Here is a 16,632-nt window from a genome sequence, read left to right as displayed (position 1 = left end):
GCTCTACCCACTTTTTCGTTGGAATTTTCCATAATTTTAAGAATTTAATGTCTTACCAATCAACAGTAACAACTGATAGAAAGTTGTAAATTGATTCACTGTAGCATCATTTGGAGGCAATTTACAAAAGCAGAAACAAACATATTTGCCATTAAAAACCAGAGTTGAAGTTGATTTGTAGCACTATTTAGCGGTGAACTGCAACAACGGCAGTGACCAGCAAATGAAGCGGCTGCCAACTGTATTATAAATGGTGCACATTTCAGCCAAATTTTTTGACATGTTCGCTCCTTGTCTCAACTATTCAATGATTCGCATGCACCCAAAAAAACATCAAAACAACAACAACGCTGTATGTTTATGTTCAAATAAAAAATCGGCAAAAACTAATTGATGATGTAGAGCTGAAAATTTAAAAAAGATAAATATATTTATAAACCAAATGTCTTTTTGTTCAATAAAGAACAAAACAAAATCAATTGCGTGCCTTGCCGATTACATCCGTTCACAATACGAGTTCGATGGAAAAGAACTTTAATGTGATCACTCACTGACAGCTGTCTGTCAATGTGTATTTGATAGTGTGCATGCATGTATGTGTTACACGGTGTATTTGCCGTGTGTATGACATCAGCACACAGTATGCGTACAGCAGGGGCTCACAGGCGTCCACGTATTTGTTCGTTGTTTTTGCTTCCCATATACATTTTATACGGAGAAATCCGATGCTGACATAGAAAGGTATAACTCACGGACGCGTAGACAGATTTCCTCCACATTTCCTCCACATCTCCTAAACTATAGGAACATACTCTTAAATTTTGGTGACAATGAGTTCGCACGTTCTTGAGTTATATAATTACAACGCACTTCCAACAATATTTTATATACATGGACTTAAGAAATGTAATAAGACCTGCACGATTTATTCTCTACTCCACGATTTGTCCTTACACATTGTTTTAAACATTCGGACCACCCGTTTATCTCCGTACGCCCTACGTCTAGTGGTGTTGAAGCTGCTGTCTTCAGCAAAACGGCTTTTCAGCCTTCAATATTTCGGTGGTTCAGACCAGGTCCTCTCTTCTAAAATCTTCCACAGTCACTAATCTAAAGGTTTCAGATCAGGACTACCTAAAGGCCAATCTTCAACAGGAATAAAATCTCCTTATCTAGTGGCGCTTTCGAAGAGGGTGTTATTTGATGGTTTTACTGCTCTTTCATCACTTTGGTAGTTAGAAGCTTGAATATTGTCCCCTTCTTGGCAAAAAAGCGTGAGCCGTTCGTACGACACTTCCTACCAAATCACCCCAGAAACCGGTTGATGCCCTCGTGCTACTTTGGGATTTTGTTCTCTAGCTTCCTTGGAGTTACACCCTATAATCTTGACAATTAAATTCCTTTCCTATGCTATAAATTGATTAAAACATTTAAAAATCGATTTCAACTTTACTGTAGATTTTATCTTCTGTATAATGCCTATTTAATGGCTGACGTTTATTACCTGGAATAGGCTAGCAAAGATGCACAATTACCCATATCGGTAATCAGCAACCTGGTGTTAGCATGCTTGAATATTTCCAATCTTTCCGCGGCATCTGTATGTGTGTGTGTTTGTGGTTGAGGAGACGCATAACCTCTGAGCACTCACACCGGGGTGACCCATTATACTGGACTCCCCGTTTAAAGGAATATCCCGGATTTGTTTATGTATCGCAGGACTTCCGTTAGTAGATGCCATGCTATCTGTTGCAAGAGGAGCACATCAGCACCAAAGATCTGATATCTGATGCGTTCATAGGCGGGGCGTTCACATACAAAATGTTCCGGGGATTCTGTTTCCTCATAACGAGAAGGACACGTGCCATTTTATACACTTCTTATTCTGAACACATGTCCAGCTAGTGAATTATGCCCTGTCAGAATGCCTACAATACTTCTGCAAGTCATCCTACTTTTCGACAATATAAACTTTCCAATATGCACATTAGGTCCTGGCATGGCAAGTTTTATGTGTCTAGAATCATTTAGGCTCTGCCACCTGTCATTAGCAGCAGATCGCCCACTTCGCAATCAACAGTTGATTTAGAAGTTGTCTTGTCAGTTGTCTCAAGAGAGGCACTGACATAGACCTCGAAAAAGATCACCATTCGATGCTCGCTTAAGTTCACTTGCGTGTTGCGTACGCTATTTTCTGCCTGGTTAGAAAGCTGCGACCCCCTAAGTTCAATATCGACTGCTTGTATGACCCAGCTGTCGCCCAACAATAAGATCCGATTGCTGATCGAACGGCAGATATACTGAGTAACACGCCTGAAAATATTAATGACCACTGCGAGTGATGGCGGACGTAACGCTGTGGAACTCCGATAACGAACTAAACCCCGAAAGGTTCAGGGTAGTGCAAGCTGTAGCAAGAGAGAATTTGCTATTGCGCTTGTCAGGAAAGCAGAAGATGTCGTAGATCCCGATGATTTCAGGAATGTATACCGCATCATGAAAGAACAAATCTTTCGATAGTCCTTTGAAGGACGTCAACGGTCGACTTCTCATCCACGATGATGAACAATTGAAGGAGTAGAAAGAACACTTCACCATGGTTCTTAACCGTATTACATCCGGTGAAGGTCCTCCTCTTGCGGATGAAATGGCTAGTCGCCGTAACATGCAGATACGGACTGTTCCTCCAAGCAGAAGAGAAATCATTTCGACCATCAATGCACTCAAACGGAGTAAAGCCGTTGGGTTTGACCGTCTTCCCACAAAGTTATATATCGCTACACCTGCAACTATTGCTGATCTGCTGCTTCCACTCGTACAGAAATCAGAAACAGAATCCGAGACTTTTCCCAGGGAGTGGTAGAAGGGGATGATCGTCACCCATTTTGAGTATGACAATTGCGGGGGTATCTGTGTGCTCCGTACCGTTGCAAAGATAATAGCTAAAATAATTCTGGAACGCATCAAAGAACATATTGGAAGGTTGATCGACGGAAGGCAGAGTGATTTTCGCTCGGGATCCTCCTGTATTGATCACATCAACACCCTACAAATCATTTTGCAGCAGTACGCACAGTTTTGATATTCGCTGCACCACGTCACCAAGGTAAAATCGCTGATGATTTTTTAAGTGCAAATCATCATGTCATCCATATTATTTCTCTTGTTGAGGCGACGTTCTTCATGCTGCCTTGTCTGGAGGACGTAGAGGAGTTGAATGGATGATGAGATCTTTCCTCAAACACCTCGACTAAGCTGATAGCATCTGCTTGCTCTCTTAACAAGCCATGTACCTTGATCAAACGACGCTGGATTTGGAAAAAGAGATAAGAAGGGTTAGACTGAAGATAAAGACCAACAAAAGCAAGGTTTTCAATCTGACGGCTCATCGCTATCTCCCTATCTGCATTAATGCACTGAGTATTGACGCCATCGATCAATTTGTATATCTAAGAAGCGTGGTTTCTGCAGACGGTGGCACCGAACTGGATGTTGCTAGACACATTAACAGCACTAGATTCGCTGTCTTAAATCTGGAAATGTAGTTATCTCAACACCAAGATCAAATTGAGACTTTTCTGTGCTAGTGTTCTTTCAATGTTGTTTTATGGGAGTAGTACTTGGAGACCTACTGCTACTCAGAAGCTCTAAGCTTCGTCAACATCTGTGTGCCTCGTATCATCGGAATGCGCTGGTCTGACTCTATATCAAACGAAGAATTTGGCCAACGTGCAGGCCTGGCGGTCACACACACTGCTATCGGAATACGCAAGCGGCATTGGATAGGCTACAAATTAAAGAGGAGCGACAAATGCATTGCGGACTATACATCTTCTCAAGATCGCCTCAAGGGCATTTGGTGCAGAACAGTAAAGGAGGAGTGTGAGCGTATGGGAGAGTCCTGGCGCAGCTGAAGCGCTTTTCAAATAACCAAGGAGTGAATGGCAACCATATATATACCAGCCATTATGGGAAGCTTGTTTGCAGTAATACTCCAATTGCTGGCTTCAGTCCCGGTTGGGGGAGAACCCTCTTTTGCTAAGACATCCGCGATGTCATTTCTCTCTACACCACAGTGACCAGGTACCCAAAGTAATTCCACCGTATCGAATCCAGAATTAGAGTTCAAACAGTCTCTGCATTTCTGAACGATGTTCGAAGTAATTAAAGGACTACTCAATGCATTTAGTGTAGCCTACCTGCCCTTCAACCGCTCATCAATCATCTAAGTTACCGCCCTTAGGATCGCATATACTTCAGCTAAAAAACCGTTGCATATTGTCCCAAACAAAAAGACTACCTCTCGTTTATATTCAAGCGGTAGACTCCTGCATCGTAACACACATTCCTCTTGGATTTCCTAGCTCTCTCTACGTTTTAGGAAGACTTCATACCTTGTACCAAACAGATGTATAGGAACCCGAGAGCAAGAAAGCATTGTAAGAACTGGATTGCATTGTTTTCCCATAGATCTAATCGAACTAGTCTCTGAGTTGCTCTCCTACAGTGATTTGAATCAATATTTCCAGGATCATGGCCCCGATAGTACCCAGACATACAGTTCTTTGTAGTGCGGCTAGTTTACAGTGAAAACCTTTTTGTCTCACATCGACCTAACGGTAGCAGCTATATGCACTTCACCACATGCGGCCTGATTCCCCATGTCGAGGTGAAGGTGAACAGGCTGAGAGAACTCGTTTCAACTTTACCTTTACATGTTTGTTCCAGAGAAGCTTTTTATCTTAGTTTGGTAATTTAATTTAATGAGGAGAGTTGCAGTTCCATGCCCACCTTTGTTAGGCCCATTGTACTATCCCCGGAGATTGCCTATTCAACGGCCGTTTGTCTATGCGTTCGCAGGCTTCCGAGAACATACTCCAGAGGAAGAGAATGCTCAACCTAATCGTTAAAGAATACCTTACCAAGGTATCTTCATCTGAGGTCTGAGGAGGCCGGGCAGCTCCATATAAAATACAAGGACGTCACTTCCTCCTCCTCATATTAACTGCATAGAACCGAGACCACCACTCCAATTCCATGAGCTTTTTTTCTAGAGAGACTCCAAGATATTTCACTTCTTCGGAGAGTGAAGGGTTATACCCCTCATCTCTAGGAGACAAAATCGATTGACCGACCGCAATTGAATAGTATGGAGTCGATCAGCATACTCCGCAGAGGCAATCTTTGTGAAAGCAAAACCAAAATCCATCAATTAAAGTATCATCGACACCATTTTTTTTTTTTTTTTTTTTTGTGGTAGGGTAGGTGAATGCATTTACGCACACAGTGTTGGACTCCCGATTCGATACGTCGTCGGAGTACCAACTAAACACCTCCCCATCGTCAGAGAGCTAGCCTGGAACCGTGTGTCACATTACTTCGGGCCAGCCCCCGAACTCTCCCGCCTTGCGGGGAATTCCTTTCACCAACGGGAGGGGAGAGGAGGAAGGGAACTGTCAGTTCAAGGAACGCCCTGCCATCCGGCTCCTCCACCGGTCGAGTTCTATCTTCTTAGCAACGAGAAGGGCCCGAACGTAATGGACAACACGGTTCCAGCTGTCAGCAGTCCTCAGCATCTCTTCCACAATGTTGTCTGGAGAGAGATCCCCTGTGTTTAAATAGAGCTGCTGACGAACCCCATCCCATCTTCCACAAGAAAAAAAAGTGTGGTGGGCATCGTCCACAACTCCATTGCAAAACACACAATCCGGAGAACGCGCCTTTCCAATCTTGTGCAGGTAAGACTGAAAACTTCCATGCCCACTTAAAAATTGGGTAAAGAAATGGTCAGTCTCACCATGCTTCCGATTCAGCCACGCACCTAAGTTGCCGATGAGCCGCACAGTCCATCTGCCTCTAGTTTCATTTTGCCAAGAGAGCTGCCACTCGTCTAGAGTGTGTTGTCATCGACACCATGTCCTCTAGAAGGGCGTATAGTCAAACGCCCCCTCAGTGTCAATGAACACCTCCATTGCGTACCTTTCAGATTTGCATTCTGTATCGTTGAAACCCAAGAGTAAAGAATAGACTGCTTGTATGATCACATGATCTAAGGGCCCAATCTCTCATCCCAGAAGAAAAGACCTGGAAATGTCTTATCCAGTAATTGAATTGTTTCACGGGCTGTATTGCATGTGGCACAATCTTGTTGAAACCACACATTGACACATTGGCCACATCAATATCATCCAATTTCGGGACAAAGAGCTGTGTTAACGTGCCGCGATGACGAATACCAGTAACAGTCACTGCTTGATCGGCCTCATTTTCGAAAAAGTGTAGTCCAATGATGTTCAAAATCCACATTAAATAATGACACGTTGTGGACGCATTTATTTTTCAAGAATCATATGTGGGTTTTCGGAACCCAAATGAAAATGAAAATGTGTTTCATCACTAAGGATAATTTTGCTCGAAAAATCAGCGTCCATTTGTTGATTTTCAATAATGCATTCAGAGAGCTGTGTTCGCTGTGCATAGTCATTATAGTTGTAAGAAGAAGTCCTAGATCTTTAGGGAATAAACACTGTAGAGAGCTTGTTGAAATTTGCAATTCTTCCTGAATTTTCAACATCACTCTGACGCACTGCTTCGATATTCGCATTTGAACTGGTTGTTTTCATGATTTTTTCAATTAATCTCTTCACGGTTGATGAAGCTAAAACATAATTCTCAAATTTTCATTATTTTTGAGATAATGTTCAATAATAAAGGCACATTGTTCTGTCGTGTAAGGTGCCATTTTATACTAACCCTAACTTTTAAATGTCAAATTGTTTTGGGGTTGCCAACACTATACTACACAAATGAGAGGATTAAATGGTGGACTTTGCCGTGAAATTCCATTCTTCGAAAAATTTTACAATTTTAGTATACTTTACCATGAATCATATATTAATTAAAAAAATTATTTTAAAGCTTTAATACATCTACACATATGCATGAAAAATATCAATTGTTTTCACTCATTCCACGATTAATCATCCAGACACCTCCAAATTATTATTTTTATTGAGTCACCAATCAACAATTGCTTTTTCATGGCGCTTTCTAGTTCTACCAGTGTTCAAAGAGATATCGCAGCCACAAAGATAAACAGAAATAATTACAATGAAAATCTACTTTAGGAGGAAGGAATCAGTTTGCCTAAGTTTACTTTGACTAATCCATAAGGATAGCTGTGCATACCAAAATTTTAACATCTGCTTCACTTTTGTTATCTATTATCTACGATCAACCTTTAAATAAATAAATATAAGAATAAAACTAAAACCAGTCTGAGATGAAATTATAAAAACGCTTGACGAGATCCTTAAAATTACAACTAGGCTGCACTGGAAACAGTTAGATGTGAGGAATTGCAATTGGAACTTTCGGCGGCTATAAAATCGAGAAATACGCGGCCGACAACAACGACATCTTCCGGAGTTAGTTCGACCGTGACGTGGGCACCTATGACAACCCAAGGATCCGAAATTGATAAGATTATGGCGAAGATTGAACAGGCACGTTTATCCATTGCTAACGTATGTGTATTAGATTCACTAGAGTTAATGTTGTTGAAATTCAGTAAAGTTCAAGTTACTTTTATTGAAAGTTATTCAGATTTAATGTACAATATTTCTTTCACTAGATCATAATTGTTTAATTTTTTTCATTTTTAAAATTAGTGAATTTCGTATTAGAATGATGGTTGAACTAGTTCCAATTGAATTTAGGGGAAAGCTAGCGAAATGGGCAAAGAGTATGACTTTTCATTGCAAACAGGCGACTTTATAATAATATTCAATATAGAGTTTGGGAAGACATCTGAAAATTTCGTCCTTAAAGACCTTCTTAAACAGTAAGGCCACAAAAAGGACATAGCTTTATATCATACATATCAAGTAAAATACTAATTTTTTTTTTTAATATCATTTCAAAGTTTCAAACTAGGTGCCTCCCACAACAGAATCATTAAACCGAAACCCACGCGTGCAAAATCCAACACGATAAGACGTAGATGAGGCAAATCACATCCTTATCGATTTTCCGTCTCTTCCTTATGAACCTCCCACATAAGCTTAAAGGTTGATGATATTTTGATATCATGAACTTCTTTACCATGTGCTTCCTGAATTTAATGCCTCCCATTTAATATCGTTTTTCAATGCTGACTCTTTGAATTGAATATCGATTTAATATGACATCGGAAAATGGACAGTTAATGACTTCATAATTGACTTAAAGTGTGGTTGGTTTTGGGGCTGATGATGTAATACAGCTTGAAAAGTGAAGCATTAAGCAAACCACTAAATTTTCAAGCCATTATATTATATTGATCTCTTCAAAAAAAATCTGATAATACCAACTTCCTGATAATACTAATTGCATCAAGCGAAGTTTTTCACAAAAGGACTGGGTTATTCAGAACAAATGGGGGAATGATCCAACCTGTAACCACCATGTCCTGCCAGGAACTGTGCCAAGCAGTAGTTAATTTTGTCGTGTCGTCGCTAAATTCACTGCTCTATACGTGCATCTGTATGTAGACCCAGTAATCCTTAAGAAACCTTTTCAATGTTCTTATGACACATGTCAGGGATTCTTGCCTGTTCTGATGTTTTGGTTTCCTTTATCTTTTTCGGGTAATTCATTCTGCTTTTTCCACTTGCTTCGTGACATCTGCCGTGGTCAGACGCATTTCGTGTTTGTATCGACAGTGCGTTTTTAGTTTGAAGCTAATTTTCTTTTTGCCTATCCGCGTGGGTGTAATAAACCGTGTTTCCTTCTGTTTTGATAGTTTTGGCGGTGAATCGGTTCCTGCTTAAGGAAAAAGGTAAGTGCCTTAGTTTTATTTCTGCTTCTTCACCCAATCAATCTTGTAAGTAGAAATCTGCCCCTGTATCCTTTGGTGGTTTTTCCCCTGTATACAGGCATTCTGGCATCTGTCAAGATAGGCCATGGAGGTTAGGGAGTGTGAACCCCCGGACAAGGGGAAAATAAATTTCGACCGGTCTGTTTCCCAAATGCCAACATCTCCTCAGGCAGCTGTAGGGCCACAGTTCAAAAGCCCAACTGAAATCGGTGGCTATGTCCTAACCAGGAAAGAGCGAAGGGCTTCGAGGAGCCTGTCAAGATCCCCAATCCAGTCTCCCACGATTAAACAACAAAAGGTTTCTGGATTTCTACCAGCCACGACTCAACTCAAAGCTTTCCCTGAGGTCACCCAGTCTCAGGACCAAAGCAAGACCCTTTCACCAATGGAAAAACAAAAAATAGTTCCGATGGAGCAAACAGCCCCAGTGTACAGATACAGCGAGAACGCTCAATGCAAAGCGTACACAGTATGTGTGGAGAGAAGCAACCCCATGACATACATAGATAAGGTTAACGGACAGGAAAGAATTGAGGGTTTCAAACCCCTCAATTTCCATAAACTTACGAGGCGTCTCAACCTCAAAGACCAGGTAGTTACGGTCAAGGAAGATGGGCCTACGAGGGTAAAAGTTTTTTGCAAATCAGCGTCCTGCGCGAACAATTTGGCATCCGACAATCGCTTGGTCACATTAGGGCTAAAAGCATTTATTTCCTTGAGAGATACCCATAGATTTGGGATTATTAAAGGCATCCCCACAGATTTCACAGAAGATGAAATACTTCAGGACATTAACTCCCCGATAAAAGTGGCGAAAGTTCAAAGGTTGAACTTCAGATCTAAGGAAAACAAAGATGTCTTCCTTCCATCTCGAACAGTCAAATTAACCTTCGTTGGCTCTGACATCCCCAAACATATTTCAATCGGTAGCGTGAGGGTTGAGGTTGATCATTATTTAAACAGACCGAGGCAATGTTTTGCTTGCGGCAGATTGGGCCACATTGCCACTAACTGCAAAGCGAAAGTGAGTAGATGCTTAAATTGCAGTGGTCCAAAAGATCAGTGCGATGGCAACACATGCGGGAAAAAATGTGCTTTATGTGGTAAGACTGACCATGACGCCAGAGACAGGAAGTGCACCATCTGGGTCGAACACCTGGCGATTATCAAGACGGCAGCAATAAAAAATATCTCCATGAGGGAAGCCACTAAAGAAGTGAAAAATTATTACGACTCACTGGACTGCGATGTTGACTGTGACGTTGCCTTCCCTCCGCTGGAAAAAAGAGAAAGTCAGAACAACTGGACAAGGAATCCTCAAGATGAGTTCAACAGAATCATCAGAGGGAGCAAAAAATTCAGTTCTGCTGTCAAATCAAATCTACGCCAGAACACCAGAACACCCTTTCCCAAAGGTGACTATCAAGAACCACTTACGCCAAATCAAACTGTTTTCGAACACCCAACGTACACGGTTGTATCTGAGTACCAGAAAATACTGTCGCAAATCATCAAACTCATGAACAACATCTCTTCAAAGATACAAGATCCATCTTTGGCAGAAGACATGCAAAAAATCAAAAAACAGACTGATAAACTCAACATCACAAGCGACTTGACGTTCGTAGAAATTGCAAATGGTAAACATCCTACAATATAACATTCAAAGTCTAGCTAACAATAAGTCTGAAATTGAATACTTTGCTAATACTCACGGCTATGACATACTATCCCCACAAGAAATCTTCACTTTTAACTCGTCCCATCATTCTCGGTACCTAAAAGGTTTCAACCTTATGTACAAATTCAGAGAGGATGGCTATGGTGGAGTTGCCCTTGCATTTCGCAAAGGCATAAATGCCAGGCCAATAACCTATGAGTCCAACATGGACATCATTATTGCTAAGACCATGAACCTTACTCCAAACATCACCATTGCCTCCATATACATGCCCCCGCATACAACTACGACCACTTTCAAAGTAGAACTGGACAAGCTACTTCAATTTCTGAGCAATACCCCAAACACAATAATAACGGGCGACCTAAATGCCAGGTCATTCATACTTGGGGACTCCATTGAGAATAGTAAAGGGAGGCATCTCTCAAACGCACTATGCAGATCTGACTTTAGACTACTCAACAACGGTTCACTAACCTTTGTGGACCAGGTAACAAACGGCAAAACAAGAGCATCTGCACCAGATGTCACCCTCACTAATTCCATTACTATATCCTGGTCCTGGAACGCGCTGGCACAACCGATCTCTAAAAGCAAGCATAAACCAATAGCCATCCACAGTAACACCATTGTAATTCAACAGAAATACAAAATAGGCCTCCTACATCTAAAAACTGCCTTGCAGTCCATCCCTCCCACGGAGAATTTGAACGGTCTGACAGCAGAAATCCAAAGCAAAATTAAAGAGTCGACATTCAAAATCCGCAAGGGTTCCTCCCATAAACCATGATGGAACAGTGGTCTGAAGACACTATTTGTAGAGAAAAGGCAAGCTCTGAGAGCCTACCACAGGGATGCCAACCACACCAACTTCATGTCTTTCTCGGTTGCAAACAAAAATTGGTTACAAGCGGTAAAAGCGGCTAAGAAAAAAACCTGGGACGAGATTTGGGAAGAACTGAGTGTCGAAAAAGACACTAAGGTATTCTGGAAAAGCATAAAAAACTTTAAAAATTTTCAAGAGGAAGAAACCAGCCACCGGATTTGGGATTCTGAAAATGACCAGAAATACCTAGACTTTCTAAGCTCAAGCTACAACAAGCCAACTCCAAATTATATTACATCCCATTTACCGCCACCATCGCTGCAACAAAATTTTACTCCTGAGGAATTCGCTCTGGTCCTCAACAAACGGAAAAAGAACTCCGCACCGGGTAATGACCAAATTACGTACACCTACATTCAGTGGCTTAGCCCTCCGGTCAAATCTGCTCTGCTTACCTCCATTAATGAAACCTGGCAAAATTTAAACCCTCCACAGGAGTGGTCTGCTATTAAGATAGTTCCCATACCCAAAATAAATAAAGATCTGTCAGATATTAAAAATTTCAGACCCATATCTCTAATTAATGTTTTCGCCAAATCCTCAACACACTTGTCAAAAACAAACTAAACCATTTCATTCTAGAGCACAAAATTCTCCCTCCCAACAGTCATGCCTATCAGAGCGGATTATCCACTGTGACATGTCTAAATGACATCCTTCTCGCAATCTCCATAGCCAAAGCAAACAAACTGCAGGCGCAAGCGGTAGTTCTTGATGTATCCAAAGCATATGAAAGTGTAGATCTAAAAACCCTTGAATCTAAAATGATCTTTCATAAAATACCAGCCGAAATCATTATCTGGACCTCACGGTTCCTGGCCAACAGGAATCTAATCCTAGGTGATGCGAAGGTGGGAATTTGCAATGGTATACCCCAAGGATGTGTCTTGAGCCCCACGCTATTCAATATTTACACGGCCTCACTTCATAAACCAGTCGACCCCAACATAGAAATCTATCAATATGCTGATGATTTTTTCATATTAGCCACTGGCAAAACAATTATGGAAACTGAAGTCTCCATTAAAGCCCAAACAGTAGCCCTCATTGACGAATGCAAAAGCCTAAATCTTCACATAAATCCGGACAAATCAAAATTCATTACCCTTAAAAGAAATAGTAGTACACTACACCCCTTGAATCTTGGCAATATCAGCATACAGCAATTCAAAAAGATAACCTTCCTTGGCAAGACAATTAACTCATCTTTAATATTAAAAGACCAAACAATTGACACCATCTCTAAGGCTAAAAAAGCTGCTAGAGTCATCAATTTCTCTACTGGGCATTCTTGGGGCCTTCCTCCCGAAAATAGCATCAAATTGTTCAGAGTGCTAATACGACCCATCCTAGATTACGCCGCTGCCACATCTGTGTTAGCACCCAAATACCTGAATAACAAAATCACCTCAATAGCGGCCACAATCCTAAAAAGATGCCTAGGGCTTACCAAAACTGCTCCCCACCTGTCCACCTTTGCTCTGGCAAATGAACCGCCGCCCCATCTCAGAATAACATTTTTAGCAACTAAGGAGCTAATAAGGCTCCATGCAAATCGACCTCATGTCTTTCGGAATGTCCAAGAGAGTGCAGATGCTAAAAATGGCCTCTCTGCTACTTACAAACGTTTCTCTCACCTCTTTGACCTCCTGAGAGCTGACATAAAATCAAGCCCTCCACATTCCTTACAAGTGGTTATAACTCAGGCGTCAGGCAGAAACATTCCAAAAACGGCTTTAGCAAATGAGATCAATGCCTCCATATGCAACTACAAATCCAGGAATTTCGAAATATTTGCCACAGATGCCTCTGTCAGAGGAGGTGATGTAAGCATTGCAGTGGTCGATGATCATGCTGAAACGGTGGGGCAGCACAGGCTAAATCAAATCACAATATTATCAGCAGAACTCCAAGCGGTGTGGCTAGCCACTAAATACGCATTGGATAAAGGTCATAAGAAAGTGGTCATAATTACGGACTCCCTACATGCGTGCCGGATCTTGGGCAAAGAGTCTACCACTCACTACACGGTAAACGAAATCCACAACAGCATCAAATGCATGAACGGTGAAGAAGTAGTCATAATGTGGTGCCCGGCAAGGAGTGGCATCAAATTAAATGAAAGTGCACATCTGGCAGCTGCCGAAGGCCAGAACAGCGCCACACTGATGAACTGTCACATAGCACCCATTGATTTAAACCTTCTGGTTGCCAACCAAATAGCAGAGGAGTGGGACTCAAGCTATCAAAATGACATTCGCTCCAAAGGGAAATTCTTTGCAAAAATATTCCCCCATGAACCCATAAAACCTCCGAAAGACCTTTCCAAACAAAAGGTGTCGCGGATAAAAACTGCCAACAGAATCATGTCAGGTCACTCCTATAATAAACCATGGCTCAAAAAGATGAAAATCATAAGAAATGACAGTTGCAATACATGCAATGCGCAGGAAACCTTAGACCACATCCTCTTCAAATGTACTAAGTATAATATATCCAAATCAGAAATAATTTTAACTGGGATAGATCCATCAACTCTGTAGAGCACCTGCTTACAGAGGACCTAACTAAACACCTAATAGAAATTATCACCTTTCTTGAACAAGCAGAAGTAAAACTTTAGCACTTAAATAATGCCTAGGTAAAAGCCCAAATTTTTACGGTTATAAGTCAAAAATAAGCAAAATGTATCTTACTTCTTACTACTCAATCACGTTAACAAATTGAAAATTTACAAAGCAATATAAGGCCCAGTAGCCCATATTTTTCGTAGTCATGCTGGCAACATAGACAACAGTCTAGCCAACCGTGTCACGGAGTCATCGTAGGTGGTATCTGGTGGTATACATCGTTAGCCTGCCGGGACAACCTTAAATACGGTGAGGTATGGGTTTCTACTAGGAACATCATTTAAACCGGGAGTGTTCTAGTCCCTGATCATCCTACAAATCCATACAAAATTCTCTCTAGCTACTTCAGGTATTTCGAAGACTTCCAATGCTGGTTTAAATTTTTTGCGGCTTTCATTATGCTGGAGAAGAATACAATGTCTATATTAAGAAGAAGATGCGAACAAATTCACTTTAGTATAGTAGTTCCCACAAATTTTCGTAATAAACCTTCACGCTGTTCCAGAGGAATTCAGATCGTCATCATCACCAACGGCGCAACTACCGGTATTCGGTCTAGGCCTGCCTTAATAAGGAACTCCAGACATCCCGGTTTTGCGCCGAGGTCCACCATTCCGATATCGCCAAAAGCTGTCTGGTGTCCTGAGCTACGCCAACGCTCCATCTCAGCCAGGGTCTGCCTCATCTTCCTTTTCTACCATAGAAATTGCCCTTATAGACTTTTTTGTTGGCTGACAACAACCGCGCGCGGATTTCATTATCGTAGCTGTTATCGGTTGTCATATTCAACCCCAGATAGGAGAAATTCAAGAATTCAGTTCAACCTCTGCGCAAAATTCGTTGTAGCAGTTTCCTACGTTGGTAGATATGGCCTATTCAGGGCTTCTGCAAAGATTCGCGCAGACTTCCAATTGCTGACGTGGTCTTCCCCTGGCTCGCTGATAGAACTTTCCTGTTGATAACAAACAACCTACAATTCCGCAATTTTGCCATTACACCAAAATTTTCGCCGCCTATTGTTGAGGACTCCCAGCTCGGCATGAAAACGTCAAATACTTTCATTCTGCGTCTACATAGTTGTTGGTTATACCTCACCTTCGAAACCATGGCCTCGCAACAACATCTCTAAAACATATCCTCGTCAAATTTCACCGACCAATCCGGATTTCTCGTTTCCCATTCACAAGAATAACGCACTGGCGCATGGCTTAATTTTCCAAATTGCCTAAGCATGAACCAAATCCGGCCCCGAGCAGAACATGGCCCGTGATTGTAATTCCACTGTCCCAATCCGCAGGTGCTCAGACGTGGCGGTGAGGAAAACGAGGCGGTAACCCTGTCGGCCAAACCAAAACCAAGTGACTGAGGAGCGCCTCCATAGTGGTGGCACCGGGAGACACTGTACTCACTTTGGTTTGCCGGCCGTGATGCAGTAGGCGAATGCTCCAAAGGCCTAATTAGGGCGATCAGACCCGAGTCTGCACGGGGACTCATCTGAAGTGTTAATTGGCCATGAAACCTTACCAGGGATATACTGGTGCCATAGGAACCGGGATAGCTCCTGGATTCTCATACTTCGGGTGAACTCCCGTTGTATGTGAGTACAGCTTGGTTATTTGTGGTAGGCCTCCTAGTAGGAGTTTCATGGGGGTTGTGGTTATACTCAAGCGAGAAGAGACCTTCGGGCCTCGGTGTGGTGTTGCGTTTCAACACGGGTGCCGTACTCCTTAGTTCGGTAGAGATTTAGGTATGTCTTGCATCCGCCAATATGAATGCTTAGCCATGCACTTGGTATAGACTGGAACCGTTGTTGCTTGTCTCAGCAGGGCGCTGACTGTGGTCATCAAGAAGAAGGATTAAATCTCCACGACAGGTACCTACGTAAAACACTCAATGACTTAACTGTCCCAATCCACAGAGTAAAAGTTGGAACCATCTCTTTCATTCGAAGCCAACAACCCAACGTTTCTCCACATTGTTCTTCGCCACGCTTAGGGCAGCATGATTTCTGCAAATTTATACGCCAGTGATTTTTGCCCTGTTGGGTTGCATGATTTCCACACGCCTATATTGCCTCGTTATCATTTACATCTTTGGCACAGATCCTGCCGCTGTTGTTATGAAAATACTGTTTATGGCCACCTCAGGAGGAGGTTGGCTCGTACAAAAATCCCTTCCTTCATTATGTACAAGGTCCTCCTAAACACGATGCAATCCGCAATCCCTTTGGCATGCCAACACTAGGCCTCCTCCTTCAACTCAACTCGAAATATGTAGCCTTCTCCTCCACATTTTCTGCACTTTTTTGCTTTGTCATATTCACCAGTGAATACTTTCGCTATATTTGACCTTTCAAGGCATCTGAAACAGGGCACCTACTCTTTGAGCCGGTAAACCATCCAGCCTATTTTGACTTCAACGACTGCAGCATGAGCGTCGTTCTTGCTGATGCTTACCATGTGCGTGCTTCCATATCCCTTCATGGGTCCCTTTGATTGGGGACTCATGCAATTCGAGCTATCCAAATTGTTTTTCTAAAGTCTCACGGATATCCTCCCTCGTCCGAGTTTATTTGGGC

At 42.1% G+C, this 16,632-nt stretch overlaps 1 protein-coding gene across 10 annotated transcripts in view; it reads left to right on the top strand.

The window, feature by feature from the left end:
* Positions 1-16,632, top strand: part of LOC119658882 (RIMS-binding protein 2) — a 307,235-nt gene that overhangs the window by 117,649 nt on the left and 172,954 nt on the right. For 7 of the 10 annotated variants that reach the window (XM_038066659.1, XM_038066664.1, XM_038066662.1 and 4 more), the window contains one exon: positions 7,329-7,526. The exons of 2 other annotated variants lie outside the window; for them this stretch is intronic. In XM_038066659.1, the coding sequence (XP_037922587.1) occupies positions 7,329-7,526 (198 nt within the window). The remainder of the gene's footprint in view (positions 1-7,328; positions 7,527-16,632) is intronic. One more of the 10 variants, XM_038066661.1, reaches the window with a different exon arrangement.

Source organism: Hermetia illucens, chromosome 6 (assembly GCF_905115235.1).
Source record: "Hermetia illucens chromosome 6, iHerIll2.2.curated.20191125, whole genome shotgun sequence".
Lineage (NCBI taxonomy): Eukaryota > Metazoa > Arthropoda > Insecta > Diptera > Stratiomyidae > Hermetia > Hermetia illucens.
Note: the sequence above shows the minus strand (reverse complement) of the source record. Positions and strands in the feature narration are given on the sequence as shown.